This window comes from Callospermophilus lateralis, chromosome 3 (genome assembly GCF_048772815.1).
Source record: "Callospermophilus lateralis isolate mCalLat2 chromosome 3, mCalLat2.hap1, whole genome shotgun sequence".
NCBI classification, from domain to species: domain Eukaryota; kingdom Metazoa; phylum Chordata; class Mammalia; order Rodentia; family Sciuridae; genus Callospermophilus; species Callospermophilus lateralis.
Window position 1 is genome coordinate 107,323,621 of NC_135307.1, and position 17,316 is coordinate 107,340,936.

Genomic DNA, 17,316 nt, shown 5'->3' on the forward strand with positions numbered 1-17,316 from the left:
GCTTTAGTAAACATATGTTTCAGTAAATATAATTTAAATATTCTTTGAGTCAGAATCTTACACTGTTGCATAGTTCCTGGCCAAAAAGGAGTAGCAATAGTGCCTGTAGTGGAACTGACCAGCCACATCTAGCATTCTGTACATATCAGGTGGAAAGTGGAGGCTCAATGATGTGTTTGTGGATTGGCTATAAAGGAAGCATATGATCACTCTGAAGATCATTTCTTGTTGAACAGTATTCTATCCTTTCATTCAAATATTTATTTACCTCTTATTCCTGTAACATTTCATTCTACAGGATATAATAAAAGTATTAGGCTGTTTTCTTTCCTGAAGTCTATTGGAGATATAAAATATACATGTAAAATATTTTAGAATCAGATATAATTAAGTACCCCTATGAGAGTTCAGATCATCAGTATTATAGGATTTAAGAGTAAGGAGGACTAGTGATAATCAACCATTGGTAGAGGCAGCTTCTTTAAGAAATTATTGCCTGGGGCCTGAGGGTGTGGCTCACTGGTATAGCATGTGCTTAGCATATGTGAGATCTTGGGTTCAATCCCCAGCAGAGAGAGAGGGGGGGGGGGGAGGGAGGAGAGAATAGAGGAGGATAAGGAAGAAAAAGGAGAAAAGTTTTGGTTCTACAGAGTGCAAGACAGAAGGGAAGGAGGCAGTAAGTGTGGCCCTAATAAAAGATAAAACGGAAATGAAGACTGTGCTTTGGGAAAAGAAAAAAAGTTCAGAGTGGTAAATTCCATGGATATTGAGATATTTATTGAGCTTAGAAATATGGTGTTACTGTTTTTCTTATTAAATTAATTCCTTCATGACTTATTTACCTATGTTTTTCTTTTTTATGGAAGCATTTAGAAAAAAGGCAAAAGTTAGAAATTGCAGCTGATTTTACTTAATTGAAAATGTACTGGGTTTTGTTTGAATGGATTCTAGATTTAGAATATAACCTGATCAGAGTCTTAGGAAGTATCTGGGTTTGAAGTATCTGGATTTGAAGTGTATTGTGTACTTTCCTGACATACTGCTTTTTCTTCTTTTTTTAAAAATGTATATGTATGGTTTTATTATAGAAAAGCCAGTGAGGGTTTGAAGAGCATAAACCCAGATGAGAGTGCACCCTCCATGCGATTGCTGGCCTATGGTAAGTTAGAACCATGCCGTGTCATTAAGAAAAAAAAAAATCAGAATTGGCTTGAAAACTTTCTTTATCTTGCAGGGCACAGAGGCACATGCCACCTGTAATCTCCGCAGCTCAGGAGGCTGAGGCAAGAGGTTCATGAGTTCAAAGCTAGCCTCACAACTTAGTGAAGCCCTAAGCAACTCATCGAGACCCTGTCTCTAAATAAAATACATGTGACTGAGTGGTTAAGCACCCCTGGGTCCAATCCCCGGTTCAAAAAGAACCCCACTACCTTCATCTTATCTTTTGTATCTTTAATAGATTTCAAGCAGTATTTTATTACTATCTTGACTTATTGGCATATATTGTTTGTTTTTTTTTACAACTTTCCTGGTTCCTTATGTGAAGGGAAGTGATTACTGGTGACCTTTTTCTGTATGTTCATTAAATATTAATCAAGTTTGAAAGGTTTTTAACGTATATACTATATTCTAGTTAACCAACAATTTCATAGTGATGTAGCTTTCACTTTCCCTGTTTACCATGACTTTAGCTGCACTAGGAGGACTCTTTATATTAATTCAGGCATATCTTTTTTTAGGCATATCTTTGCATATTATTCTTACAGAATTATGTTTTTAGATTGGGCTTAGGTCTCTAAATTGAGCCCAGGATCAAGCCTTACATGCACAGTCACCCTTCAAGTTCAATTCTGGTTCTAAGCCATCAAATTTAACTCTATAGATTCTGTTACCATAAACCAAAGCCAGAACTTTAGCATCATATCCTCCTCTGCCTCATCTATTTCTTCTGTGTTTCTAGATCTTTTTCTATCCTTTTTTTTCATTTCTCTGCTGCATCCCACTGTTCATTTCCCTTTCTCTTACCATTTCTCTTTGTTCATCATGTAAGCAAGCACATGCCTTTCCAGAGCTGGCTGGCCACTGCTTCAACAACAGCATATGTACCATTTTCCCTCCAGCAAAATAGTATTCCCTAGTTCTTAGAATTTTTATTTGAATAGAAATCATAGCAAGAAAAGGGTTTAACGGTGTTTTTCTTCCTTTTTAGTTTCTGGCTTGGGCTTTGGAATCATGAGTGGAGTGTTTTCCTTTGTGAATACCCTGTCTGACTCCTTGGGGCCAGGTATTGTGGGCATTCATGGAGATTCTCCTCAGTTTTTCCTTAATTCAGGTATGTATCTGATAGCTGTGAATGGTCAGCCTTTTAGTGTAAATGATCATCCTCAGTGGAGTTCGCAGGCTTAGGAATTCAAGTGAATGGAAATTTATGTAATACCAAGGCAAAATACTCTTAGAAAGAATATAAAGTGAAGAACCTAGGAAAATAAAAATTTTGGTTAGTGTTTTAGGATTTTAAGTGAAATTTAGCTTGTATAAAAAGTAATTTTATTTTGTTATACTAACAATGTTACTGTATGGTTGAAGTATTTATTAGAAGTTAATTTGCATAGGCTATATGTTCTTTTTGGTATTTGTAATTTTATATTATATAAGTCCTAATCTTTACTTAATTTACATCTTAGTGCATTTGGGAGATAGGCAGTATAATTTAATCTTGAAATTAAGAGGAAAGAATAACCAATGAATTGATATTTTTATCCAAAGATGCAGTATAAAAGGACTAACTCAAATTTCTTTTCAATCACTAGCTAAAAATTTTCATCATGATGCAACAATTGCAGATTTGAGTTACTAATATGCATAATTAAGATTTCTCCTAAGTTCTGCATGAAGACTTTTAAAGATAGAGGGGAAAACTCCACTGTGTTTTTAGTTATCTCTACAGCAGTTATACAATTAAAATAAGTGACCCTCACACATTATTTTAATTCCATCATTAACCTCTATGCAAAAGCTCCCCTCTTGTCCTCTAGTAGGGAGAATAAGGCAAAAAAAAAATAAAAAATGTTTAAGATGATGTTAAAAAGACATAAAGAGGTATGACCAAATTTTTTTAAAAATTGCTACAAAAGAAACATTCTTCAAATTGTCATGACACCCAAACCCAGTGTAAACTTTCACCACTCTCCCTAGACCCTTTGTTTTCATTTCAGTTCAGACTTTGTAATCTCCTCTCTAGATTAATGCCATCAACCCGAAACTGGTTAGTCTTCCCTTTACACACATTTTCATGTGAATTCATCCTATATGCAGTCACCAAACTAATTTGCCCAGTTTCAGAAGTTTTTGACTTTCCAACATCTGTAGAATAAAGTGAAGGATCTTTAACTCTGATTGCAAGTTAGAGGACCAGGAAGTGTGTTAATAAATCGTACTTATTTAATGGCACCTTCAACATAGCAAATTATCTTTCTTGTAAATATTTGATAACAGGAATATTTCTAGAAAATTTTTAAATGATTATGCTGAGGGTTATATTTATACAAATGTAATATTAATACCTGGTGTCTATTAAAGTTCAGTATAAATTAATAAAAGTCTAGTTTTATGAATTTTTTACACAGCTTCATTACCTTGCTTACAGAAACTATTTTTTCATTTTCAAATTTTACCAGTTTCTTTCACTAGATGGTGCTAATTCCCTTCAATGAACTAGTCAGTTTTCAAAAGTCCAACTTAAAATTATTCTTTTGGAAGAATGTAAGAAAAGATTTACTAGCACGTTTGCCCTTTTCCCACTGTTGTTGTATTTATAATTTCTGTGAACTCAAAGAAAAATTCAATATTCAATAAGATAATGTCTTTAGCCAGGTTTGGATAATAGACTGGCCATGTTGTGAATATGACCTACGGAAGGAAAGAATAGCCATTATTTTATAATAAGTGCATTTCTTATTGTTATTCTCTGAAGCATTAACTTTGAATTATACATTTAAGAAATTGATTTTTATTTAACCATAACCCCAAATTATATGTATATTTGTATTTTTGTTGTATATTATTTGCAATTACTGTTATTACCATTTATTTAGACACAAGCTCATTTTTAATTTTGCAGTTAAATTTGCAAATTTATATTTTTAACATATTCCATTATAAATGCCTAATAGTCAAAACAAATAGGAATATGAGGTCATTAGTATATCTATATTAGTGTATATTAATATGATACACATTATATAAAACCTGTATATACATAGGTTTTTGTTATACAGACAGGCATAGTTTATATATAATATGTATGAGTTAAGTCTTTTTCTTTTATAGTTATGTAGTAAGCTAGCATTGAATTATTAGAATATTGTAATTTCTTGGAAATGCTGTATAGAGATGGAAGTATTGGAATCAGAATCCCAAATTCAAGTCTTTTCCTAGCTCATTAATTTAGCAATTGGAGCAAGTCCATCTGATTATTTACTCCATAAATATTTATTTGGTATTTGTATTTAGTAGGAGTTATACCAAGCTATGAAAATATAGTTGATAGTCATACCTTTCTTCCATATTGGTGAATAGAGACAAATAGCTAATTACAATAAAGCATAATAAATGCTGCAATAAGGAAGAGATAGTATAGTATAGTACTTTGCCTTTATCCCTTTTACCACTGTTGTGATTAATTGGCTAGTGGTGTAATTATTTGTTTAATGTCTCTCTCTCCAGTTGGGTGCTAAGCCATGTAAGCACAAGGATTATACTGTTATGTTCACTGCTATATCCCCAGCACCTTGTAGAGTCCTTTGTTTCTAGATGGCACTCAATAAATATTTACTGAAAAATGAAAGCTAGGCACAGCTTATGGACTGCCATGCAGTTGAGATTTACTTAAAGATAATGGTAACTAGGCAGGTAAAGGAAGGGGGTTGTGCAGGAAGGATGTTCCAGGCAGAGGGAAGAGGCCTCTTCCCTTTAGGCCTGGCAGTGAGAAAGACATTGTTCACTAGGTAAAGGAAGTATCTTTCAGGAAAGGCAAAAGTAATGCCAAGTTCAGAATTGTTAAGAATTAAATTAATATTTAAGGGCTTTATAAACTCCAAAGTGGCCTAAGAATGTTATCAAGGTAGAAAATTTGGTTCCTGAGATTAGAAAACAGAATTTAGAGGATAATTTCTTGAATATTACTCTGAATTACCTCCCTTGTACTTTAGAAGGGAAAAAAATGTTTAATTTATTACTCAGTTTAAAAGGACAGCTGATGTTTTTAAACTTCCCAAACCATTTCATTTCTTTCGTATTTTCTGAACAGTGTTCTTGTCTAGATATATTTTAAAACTTTTTTGCCACTAAAACTTTTCACTGGGCAAAATCAGTACTGGTAAGACCACATGTGGAGTATTGTATTCACTTGTAATCATTGTGATTTAACAGGAATGCTGAAGTACTAAAATTCACATGGAAGAATAGGGTCAGCATGCTGAAAGATCCTAGAAACTGTCCAATGAAGTGTAATTGAAAAAAAGGAATTAAGAGGATTGTTGGAGATCAAGTTTTTCCTTCAGTTTGTCATTTCTTGTGATCAAATTATGCACCCACATACTTGCATGGCTTCATAGTGGCCAAAATGTACTTTTTTGCCCCTTGATTTTGAGTCACATGCCTTGAATTGGTCAATCAATGAATATTAAGTAAGAGCATTAAAAAGTTCTTGCATGGTTGGACCTGAGTTCTTGGACATGGGTCACATTCCATGAGAACATGCCTTTGATAGTTAATGTCCACTTAGCATGGACCCCTGAATGAACACACATAGAGCAGACCTGAGTACATCCTGCAGTGAGGAGCCCAATCCAGCAGTCTGCAGCAGAGCTGCCAGCTGAGTCCTGCCTTCATTTGCCAAAGCACAGTCACAGTTAGTAAACCTGGTGAGTTCCTTTTTTTATTCATTCACATTTTTTATTGATGACATTTTTGGTACTGGGGATTGAACCCAGGGGTGCTTTTACCACTCTCTGAAGCACACTTAGGGTGATTAGGTCTCAGTTTACTTTCTTGGTTCCACTCTTTCCTAATTAACTGATTTTTTGGATTTAGTTATACAGTAAACATATTAACTCTCCATGAATCCCAGTTCACAATCTAGTTTTACTGGTCTACTAAATCCACTTCATCCCCTTTTCAACTCCTCCATCTTTGGGGAATCCCTTAAAGGTGCATGTTCAAGGTTAAATGGAACTTAACATTTGGCCATACATAACGGGAAAATACTTGTCATAGGAGTAACAATAGGTGTGTGCATAGCCCAGTTACCACCTAGGCCTATTGTAGACTCTAGTAGCCTGTGATACTTTATAAAGTGTGCACATCATGGGCATCAGTCTCGTTCAGTGTGTAAATAAGCATATCTGTGTTGCTTCACCATCTTTGGCAGAAAGAATGGCCTGGGTTGTAGCTGTAATACTTGATGGCCCTTGTAGATATAATCCAGGTTACCTTGTGAGATGCTGATGTCTCTTTCCTCATAGGGATGAGTGACAGATCTCTGCTATCTAAGTTAGTCAAATGCCTCCACTTCTCCATTCTCCATAGACCTTATTTCTTCTCTATGTGTGAAATGGTTCTTATTATTTTCATCCAATGCTGCCCTTAATTTTTGGTATTTTGAGGTTTTGTTTCTTTTTCTTCACTGAATTCCAAAGAGAATTTTTTTCATAGCCAGTGATGAATAAGAGATTACCCTGTAAATATGGCTTGCATTGGACAAAAGTCAGATTTGGAAAATCATCCAGAATGGTATATTCATTTAGCCCCATAAGAATGTATTTTTTGTCTTCTAAATCCAGTGTTAATCATTTCAAAGTGGGAAAAAAGAGCCTTTATTTTTCCCATTATTGCTTCATATAGCCTTCCTCAGCAACCTCAGCTTGATTCCACATAGCTCCATGGCTATGATAAAAAGCTATGTGCTGGGAATCCCATAATTTCCTGACCTGTTCCATGCCCACTTCTCATGAAGGATGCCCTTCATTCCTGGGACCAATGTACCAGTTCACTCCTCTACCTCTCCTTAGCTCTGCTGTGAGTCAAAATGTTCACATCAAGGCCACTGCATTGCATAACATCTGGGGCAATTGTTCACATGTAACATATTTCATTGGTGTACTCTGTACTCATCTTTTCCAACATCCTGGAATAAGATTTAGCCAAATTTCCAAGAACCAGACTTTTCTCACATGGGTAAATATTTGGAAATCTTGGCTATTCTTTTGAGGAATTAATTGACTTTAAGAGGTAGAGTGATTGGATTTTATCACCTTTTTTATGGTTCTAAAGTTCTCATAGAAGACTTGCATGTGAATATTTTTCTTGAGACTGAAATCCATTGTTTCAGATGATATGCTGCTTTTCCCTCTCTAGTGGAACTTTCTCTTTACATTCTGTGGAACCATTTGAAATCCTGCTGATTTTTCACCAGAAATCTGGGAGGCCAAGATGTCTGAACAACTTTAATGTGGTACACCCCTGAATTCTTCCTCATCTCATTGATGTAATCTCTACTAGTTGCTTAGGTCAATTTGTTTTATTGGACTCATTCCTGATTCTTCCTTTTTATCATAACCCATATGCAATCCAGCTGCAGAAGTTATATCCAGTTTCATTTAAATCTTCACCCAAGTTTTTATAGGATTGTTTTTGCTTTATAAATAGCACCAGGAATAGATAGACTTGAGAGCCAATTTGGAGCAGGCATTTAAAGAAAAGGTAAATCTCATGGTATTGAAACTACTCTAGACCAGCAATAAGGTTAAAAGGTTCTAATTTACTTCATGAAGTCAATGAAGCATTAATAGAAAGTAATAGAATCCTGAGAGCCCACAATCACTGCTTGCTGCCTGAGTGGGTCCCCCATTGGGGAGGTGTACCCTTGATGGTCATAAGCACTGCCTTGACCCCATGCTCCTAATTGCAGCTCTAGCCAATGAGCTTGGCATGATTTCTTTCTTTTCATTGGTACCAGGATTGAACTCAAGGTTCTTAACCATTGAGTCACCTCCTCAGCCCTTTTAAATATTTGAGACAGGGTCTCACTAAGTTACTTAGGGCCTCACTAAGTTGCTAGGGCTGGCTTTGAACTCATGATCTTCCTGCCTCAGCCTTCCAAGCTGCTGGGATTACAGATTTGCACCACCACACACTTGGCTTGGTGTGGTTTCTTAGTGCATTTTTTGTGGCAGTAGCTGACTAATGTAGGGAATTTCAATTATTTTTTTAATGTGCCTCATATGGAAAAAAAAGAGTCGTATTTCTTCAAAAAGCCTTCCTATGATTAAAAAGCAGGAGTTAGAGCAGATTCTCAACTACAATACTATTGACATTTGAGGCCAGATAATTTTTTACTGGGGAACTGTCTTTTGCATAGTGTAGGGCTTTTAACAGCATCCTTGGCTTCTATCCACTAGATAACAGAAAAAAATGTGACAATACCATTTCCAGATGTGACGAGTAAAAGTGTTTACTGACATTACCAAATGTCCTCTGGGGTCATAATCACCCTAGCTGAGAATTATTGAGTTAGAGGAAGGCAGATTTGAGAACATTTACCACAGTAGCTATTTAATGAAGTAAGCTCCTAAATTGGAAGCATTCAAAGTGGACCCTGTGGGACTGATTTTTTTTCCATATGTGAGGGGACTGGATTACATGACTAATAAGAGGCCTCCCAGTGTTCACGCTATCACATTGATGGGTTAATTTGGGAAGAGTATTTATTTCAACATTCTTCAGTATTGCTAGGGGGGCTTTAAACATAACATTATATCCTTGGTAGTCCATTCAGCTCATAAACATGCCTCAGGAATGTTTTCATAAATATGAAATGATGAGTTCTGTTTTAAACACCTGCAGTCATTTAAGTTGCTTTTGGGACATCTTGCTTATAACCTTTTTGGTATTAAGGGACAGTACCATAACTTGCTTACTGCCATATAATATGAGATGGTTTTAACATGTATTTTTTAAAATAATGGATAATAATTTTTTTATTAGTTGCTCAAAACATGGATAATAAATTTAATACTGAAGAACTTTAATACTGAATAATATCTGGGACCTGACTCCTGCTTACACTTGACTGGAGATCTCTCTCAAATCCAGAGGGTTCCTATAACCTGGAGGAGTAGAGGGCAGGCTCCCACTTCATAGAACCCAGAAACCTCAGACCCTTAGAAAAGAAGCCAAAAGCCCTTTGGTATTCACAGCCTGCCTATAGGCAGCAAGGGCCAAGTGCTGGGTTTTGAGAAGTCTCTGTTGCTGCCACCACCCATAAGCAGCCCTTATGTCTCTCTAACGTAGTCAGAAACACACTGAGGTGATTAAGGGAGACCTAGATTACAGATTACAGCAGTTTATGTTCTCTCAGGAATCCAGAGTTAGCATTAGTTGCTATCTTAGGCCATTGTTTTCATAGGGACAGAAAAGTTTATATCAGGAATGAGAGAAGGACATGGTACTGGAATATTTGGGGTTTATTCATTAAAGAAGTTAGTAAAAGAGGCAATACTAAATGTTACCTCTTAAAGATAAGAGTGAAACTTTTTGTTTTAACATAGGTTAGATCGAGCCAGGTGTGGTGGCGCATGCCTATAATCCCAGTGACTCCAGAGGTTGAGGCAGGAGTATTGAAAGTTCGAGGCCAGCCTTGGCAACTTAGGCCCTAAACAACTTAGATCCTGTCTTAAAAAATGAAAAGGGCTAGGGATGTCACTCAGTGGTAAAGCACTTCTGGGTTCAATCCCCAGTACCTTAATAAATTAGTAAATAAGTTTTTAAAAAGACTGGGATATAGCTCAGTGGTAAAGTGCCCCTGGATTAAATTCCTAGTATCAAAAAAAAAAAAAAAGGTCTAGATTGAAACATTGTTTGCCTAGAGATTTAGCCTTAGAAGATTATTAGAAGAAAAAATCCATTGTCAAACTAAAAAGCTACAGTTGTCACAAACAGAGGTACAGTACTTGCTAAAATTGTTCAGCTTTATGGATATTCCAAAATATTGGAAATTCTGGAAGCACCTTTTATTAATCTGTTAGCTAACTTTGGTATTCTTATATTTGGAGAAGGTTTTTTTTCTAAGAAAAATATTGGAACAAAGCAAATATTAGGGCTAATCATTAAAGGACTTTTAGGACTTTAATGAGAAAGACTTAAAAATTAGGAGGTTCTCTAGAGAGGTTTGCTGCTAGAAAACCTTCATTTCTAGTTGAAATAAATTCCATTTGCTAATGGAAGTATCAAAATAGCATATATGCAGTTATAGCTACCTGAATGTGGCAGGGTAGTTCAAATACCCAGGTCTTAGTGTCTGTTGGATCTCTTAACAGTTGCAGAGGGAATAAACAATAACTCTCAGTATTCTGCCATAGTACCTTGTGATGGTAAGGGCTCACGATGACCCATCAAAGCCAGTCAGAAACCAGTGGTGGTTATTAAATAAGTAGTCAGGTAGAAATGTATAATATTTTGATATGTGAGAGATTTCCTTTAGATATTATGCTAATAAAACAGTAAGCTGAAAGATGGGGCAAGGCTCCTAGAAACTGTTTTGTGGAAGATGCAGTGCTTAGCATAGACCTGTCCCATACTGAGCACTGAATAAATACCTATGCAGAAAATGGAAGAGGACAGGAAGAAAATAAATGTAAGAGTAATATAAAGTGAGAGGGAAAAAAATCTTAAGAATGCATTTTTAATACATAGCCAAATACTCAGGGGATTTGGATAAATGTGGTAATTGCTTGCTGCTTTGCTTCACTTTCCCACCTTGTAGTATGGCTCACTAAGGACCCTGGCTTATTCATTAACCATAGCACAGAGTAGTCAACATTTATTGAAAAGCTGTGGTTTGCCAAGCACTATGCTTTCTGTGAGGTATTATCCCCACTTTAGAAATGAAGGAAATGGAGAAGTTGAATAACTTGTCCAAAGACACACAATGGAGCTGGCATGATTCTAACTCGGGATTGTCTGACACCAAAGATCTAAGTATAATATTCAGGCCAGACTATCTAAGTGCTCACTAAATATGTGTAGAGTACAGATAAAAAAAAAGAAAGTGGAAGCCAGGCACTATGGAACATGCCTGTAATCCCAGCAACTTGGGAAGCTGAGGCAGGAGGATTGCAAGTTCAAGGCCACCCTGGGCAATTTAACAAGATCCTGTCTCAAAAATATTTAAAAACAATAAAAGGGACTGGGGTTATAGCTCAGTGGTAAAGCAAATTTGGTTTCAATACCCACTATTAAATTTGTGAAATGTATATATCAGGGAAGAATCCACTGAAGAAATTACATTTGAGCTGGATCTTAAATAAAAGTAAGATTTGGTTGTGGTGAAATGGGGAAGGATATTGGTGAGGTATAGAGTATGTAGCTAAGAGGATAAATCTTTAAAAAAAAAAACAGTATGGTCAAAGAAAAGAAGAGTTCTGGTTTTCTACTTTAAGGATGTATTTGAAGTTACATTAGTAGAGGTATATTGTCAGAATTTGGGTCCAGATTGTACAGGGCCTTGAATGCTAGTCTGAGATGTCTGTACTGGACTTTGGAGACAAAGTCAACCCATCAAAGACTTTTTAGCAAGAAGGACTAAAAAAATACAGAAAATTTGGAAACAAGTTGAGGGCTAATGATGTACTGAAGATACTTGCCTACAACATACAGAATAATGCTTTACAGAATAGACTGAAGGTTTTTCCTGAGAGCATTTCCCAAGTAGGACTTGACCATAAGAGCATACTTGGCTGGTTCCAATATTCATGACATCTAAGTTTTAGGAACCCTTAAAGCGTGAGTACTTTATAATAATTATTTTAAAAACTCAGGGTTTGCTTTTGTGCCAGTTACCACCTTTCTGATGTAAGAAACTTTAAAACCTTAACCCCTGGGCATTGTCAATGGTCTCAACACTATCACAGGATCTATCTCCAGGAGAACTTCTCTTTCCAGAGTCATCTCTGGAATTAAAATATGTCATTTTAGTTTAGTCTTCTATAGTCTTAAAGTTTTAAAAACTATTGCTCTGCTCCTACTTGAGTTAAAATATTTATCATAATTACTAAAATGATGACACTGTCACACCAAATTTAATAGCTTGCTTTCCTCCAATTGCAACAATTATGTCTTTTGAATATTGTCTTGAATGTTTTTCAAGTAAATGAAACTATGCATTTTTATACAGATTTTTTTCATTCAACATTATATTCTTGAGATAATTTATATTTAGATCACATATAGTAGTCCATTGTGTGAATACACCATTCAGGTAATGATGAACATTTTTTGTTATTACGAATGGTGCTGGTATAAATATTTGTGTGTATATCTCCTTTGCATATTTGTAAGAATTTCTCTAGAGCAGTGGTTCTCAAACTTGGCCATGTATCAGAATGACCTGGAAGGCTATTTAACCTGGAATTGATTGGCTCTTAGCACCATTGTTTCTAAATTAGGTGTGTGGTAGATTCCAGTATTTTGCACTTCTTGTAAGTCCTCAGGTTCTGGTGATCTATTGATTGAGAACTAACTGTTTTATAGCATAGATCTTGGAGTTGAAATAGAGAATGAATGTTTTCCACTTTATTGGTAATGCTAGATTGTTTATTAGCCAGCAGTATGAAAGAGAATTGCCAGACTTAGATTTCTTCCAGTGCGTGCTAATGATCTCTTTATTGTGTGACCAGATAAGAAATTTATATAACTTTTTTTAATGCTAAAACTTGCAGTATATGTTAAATTTTTCTACTTTTAAATAAAAGAATGTTATCCAGAACATAGGATACACATAACATACACAGAAGCTGTATTCCCAAGAAAATCTGTGGACACTGATCAAATTTAGTGCCAGTTGCTTAAAAATAATCTTAGATAATTATAATTCTAATATTATTTTATTCTCCCATTGACCTTTTAAGAAAACTTCTAAAGAGAAATCCTACCTTAGTAATAGAAGATTTGTCTCATCAGAAGTTACTGTTTTTAATTGAAAAAGGTCTTTCTTAAGTAGGGCTGAAGGCTAATTGGGGAAAAGCTGTTTAGACTCACAATTCTCTTTTTTGCATTCCTATGCACAATGAAAGGATGTTCAGCAGCCTTTGGTGTCGGTAGGACTGGGCACTAATGGTTGACTGTCTTTCAGCTTTCATGACGCTGGTTATCATATTGCTGCACGTGTTCTGGGGCATTATATTTTTTGATGCTTGTGAGAAGAAAAAGTGGTATATTCTTCTTATAGTTCTCCTGACCCATCTGCTGGTATCTACTCAGGTGAGTGTTGCCACTGACTTATAACATTTTTTAGAATTCAAGTCCACATATCTAAAATGGTAGATTCCTCTCTAAATGAAGTACATACTCATGAGAAAATGTGGAGTCAAAAAAGTAATTTAAGTGAATGAATGAATCATCTAAGTTTTACTCCAGAAAAAAAAAAACACGATTTTTTTTTTTTTGGTGGATTTCACTAAAGATTATTTCCATGTGTCTTTCCTTTAATGGTTATAGTCAAACCTGAAATAATCTTGCTTTATACTTATATTATAAAGCACATCTGGGGGCAAGGGATATATGTCAGTTGGTAGAGTACTTGCCTTGAGTGCACAAGGCCTTGAGTTCAATCCCAATAAATAAACACACCTGGAGCAATTTCCACCTGATTACAAATCCTTTAATATATAAATTTATATCATTATGTAAAAATTATAATTTGTTTAACTGGTTAATCATTTCTATTTCTCTATAGTTATCATGAAGCTGTCTTCATCATCTGTCTGCATAAAACTTTTTCCATATGTAGTTTAGATTCCAGGGTATGGAATTATAAAGTCAAATCACATGAAGATCTTTTAAATACTTGATAAAAATTGCTAAAATACTCTCCATAAAGGTTGTACCATGTTCACACATTCTGATCAATAACAAAAATAATGATTTCACTTCCTTCTCATTGGCATTATAGTAGTTTTTCAAAGTGAAGTTAAAAAAAACTTGACTAGATCTATTTAAGAATACTATGTAATACTTTGAATCTCACTTTTAATGCAATTTGTCATTATTATCAGTGTGACCCCTGACACTGCCTGTCCAGACCCTTTTGACCTGTCAGCTGAAGTGTTACAAGCTTCCTCCTGATGATGCTTGCCTCCTGTTTCTCTTCTTTCCATGCACCTAGAGTTTATATCAGATTTTCTTATACTGGGCTCTTTGCCCTTAGATCCTTCTACAATGCCATCATATTGTACCCCCACCGGCCCATACACCTAAAACCCTTCAGTGCTGCAGGTTTACCCTTAATATGATGGCATACCCTTAATATGATGGCAAGTAGGTAAAGACAAATCTTTGTGGGAAAGAAGGATGAGAAAGACAATACATTAAAATATTAACAATTTTGGTGTTGGGATTATGGGTTCTTTTATTCTTTATAGTTTTTTGTCATGTTCCAAATTTCTATAACATAGCATTTTTATAATCAGAAAGAAAGTTACATGATAAAACAAATGTTCTTATGAATCTGACCCATCTGCTGGTATCCACTCAGATAAACAATAAATATATAAATAAACAATAAATATAATAAATAAGAAACTATACAGTGTGTTAGAAGGTATTTGGTGATTTGGACAAAAGGAAAAGTAGAACAAAGAGATCCAGGGTGCAAGGTGATGATGTCACATCTCTTCACTAGGTGGTCAGAGTATGCTTTATAGTGAAAAAGACATTTAAGAGGGGAAAAAAAAAAAAAGCAAAGTAGTGATGAGGGAGTTGATCGTGTGGCTGTCTGAGAGAGAGCATCCAGGACTGAACAGCCAGTACAAAGGTCCTAGGACTAAAGGACATGCTTGGCATGTTTGTAGAAGCCAGGTGGCCACAGCAGAATGTGTAGTGATAATGATGGGTGAGACAAGAGTGGAGAATTGAAAAATGGTCAGATTTCGGACATATTTTTGAAAATAGAGCCAGCAATATTCCCTGATAGAGTAGGTGAAGCATGTGAGAGGAAAAGGAGGAGCCAAGGTTGTCTCCAAGGTTTTGGGCCTCGACAGCAGAAGCAATGAAGCTGCCATCATCTAAGAAGGGAGAGTTTGAGAGGGGAATTCAGGAATTCTGTTTGGGGAACATTATTTTGGAGGTGCCTATTGGACATCCAAAGTGAGCAATTGAATGCAAAAAAAGTCTGGAGAGAGGTTAAGAAAGATGACTACAAGAAGTAGGAGTAAAAAGAGAAGATGCTGAAGGACTGAGCCCCATGATGTTCCAGCAGTGTGGTTGGGGAAAAGAGGAGGGGCCAATAAAGAAGACTGAGAAGGAGAAACAGTGAGGTAGGATGAAGTCGGAAACCCCGGAGAGCCACATGTCCTAGAAGCCAAGTGTAGAGAGTCATTATCTGTAGCAGAAGCCTATGGAATAAACCAGGGCTTCTTTGTTTGACCTAAGCTTCTTATCAGTCTTGCTGCTGCAAGGGCTTTGTCTTCTCCCTAACTTAGATCATTCTTTGTAAAGCCCATCTGGAAAAGCTGCACATTCCAGACTTGGCACTATCACTGGATCTTATTCACTGCTCTTTTATAACATTTGTCCTTAGCTGGAATTACTTTATTTAATACAGTTTTTACATCTCTCTTCAATTAGAGTTTGATCATCAAGATTGGGATCTTACTGTGTCAGTCTTTTTATCAATCCTTGGCACATAGGTGACCAATAAATAGTGATTGAATTTTAATGGTGGATGTTATCATATTTAATGGTTTTAAAAGAACCCAGGGAGTTCAAATGTTTATTTACCAAAATGTTAACAATAGTTATCTCTGAATGACAGATTTCAGAGAAAAACCATTTAAGTAATTGTTTCACTAAAATAATATATATATATTATGTATATGTACATATATATTTGTGTGTATACATACATATATAGGGCTGGGGCTGGGGCTCAGTGGTAGAGCACTTGCCTAGCATGTGTGAAGCACTGGGTTCGATCCTCAGCACCACATAAAGATAAGTACAATAAAGGTGTTGAATCATCTACAACTAAAAATATTTTATATATATATATATATATATATATATATATATATATATATATACACACACACACACACACACACACACATATATATAAACACACAAATATAGCACACTATATATATTAAGATCACTATAGGTGTGTGTGTGTGTGTGTGTGTGTGTCTGTGTCATACACAAATCAGAAGTATACATCTTGGTGAGTTTTCACAGTGAACATAACTATGTGACTTGCACCTAGATTAAAATCAAAACCTTACAACCCCTCAGGAGCCTTTTTGTGCCTCCAGTCACTTTCCCCACCAAGGGTACCCATAATCCTGGCTTACACCACCACAGCCAGGCTCTGCCTTTTAGTATTTCATGAAAACAGAAGCATACAATATTTGCTGTTCTACTTTACTCCTTTTACTTACTATTATGTTTATAAGATTCATGATGCAGGCACTAATAATTATAAATTTGCTATATATTCACTGTATAACTATAGATTGCTCATTCATTGCAGCATTCTGCTCTTTACACCATAATATCCATTCTACAGCAGAGAGGTATTTGTGATATTTTCAGTTTAAACTACTGTGAAGAGAGACTTCTATGAACATTTCAGTAAATGTCCCTTGATATATGTGTACACTTTTGGTGGTGTATTCCTAGGAGTAGATTTGTTGGGGCATAGTGTGTACATATGTCAGCTGTTCATACCACTCAATTTGTATCAACTTTTACCATTAACTTATAAGCTTCTGTTCCTCTACCTCCTCACCAACATTTGGTATGACTTTCACTTTCATTCTGCTGGGAACACAGTGGTACCACATTAAACTTTAATTTGCATTTCCCTGATGATTAAGGAGGTTGAAAATAACAAGTTTAGTGATCATTTGGATAATCCTTTTCTGAAGTGCTTGTTGAAATTTTTTGCCTATTTTTTGGATTGTCTTTTCCTTTTTTATATATTTAGAAGTTCCTTATATTTTCTATGAAAGAATCCTTTGTCAGGTGTATGTATTGCAAATAACTTTTATGGCATGGTTTGTTTCCCCCCTCCTTTTTTTTTTTTTTTTTTTTTTTGGTAGTACTGGGGATTGAACCTGGGGTCTCATACATGTTAGGTAAGCACTCTATCACAAGCTATATCCCCAGCCCTTTTGATTTTTTATTTTGAGACAGGGTCTTCCTAAGTTGCCGAAGCTGGCCTCAAACTTGTGATCTTCTGGCTCAGCTTTTTGAGCTACTGTA

General features: G+C 35.6%; 1 protein-coding gene across 1 annotated transcript in view; it reads left to right on the forward strand.

The window, feature by feature from the left end:
* The window catches only part of Aph1b (aph-1B gamma-secretase subunit), a 29,469-nt gene that overhangs the window by 5,652 nt on the left and 6,501 nt on the right, over positions 1–17,316 (forward strand). Inside the window, exons 3-5 of the mRNA XM_076850905.2 lie at positions 1,089–1,159; positions 2,210–2,332; positions 13,190–13,317. Of these exons, the coding sequence (XP_076707020.1) occupies positions 1,089–1,159; positions 2,210–2,332; positions 13,190–13,317 (322 nt within the window). The remainder of the gene's footprint in view (positions 1–1,088; positions 1,160–2,209; positions 2,333–13,189; positions 13,318–17,316) is intronic.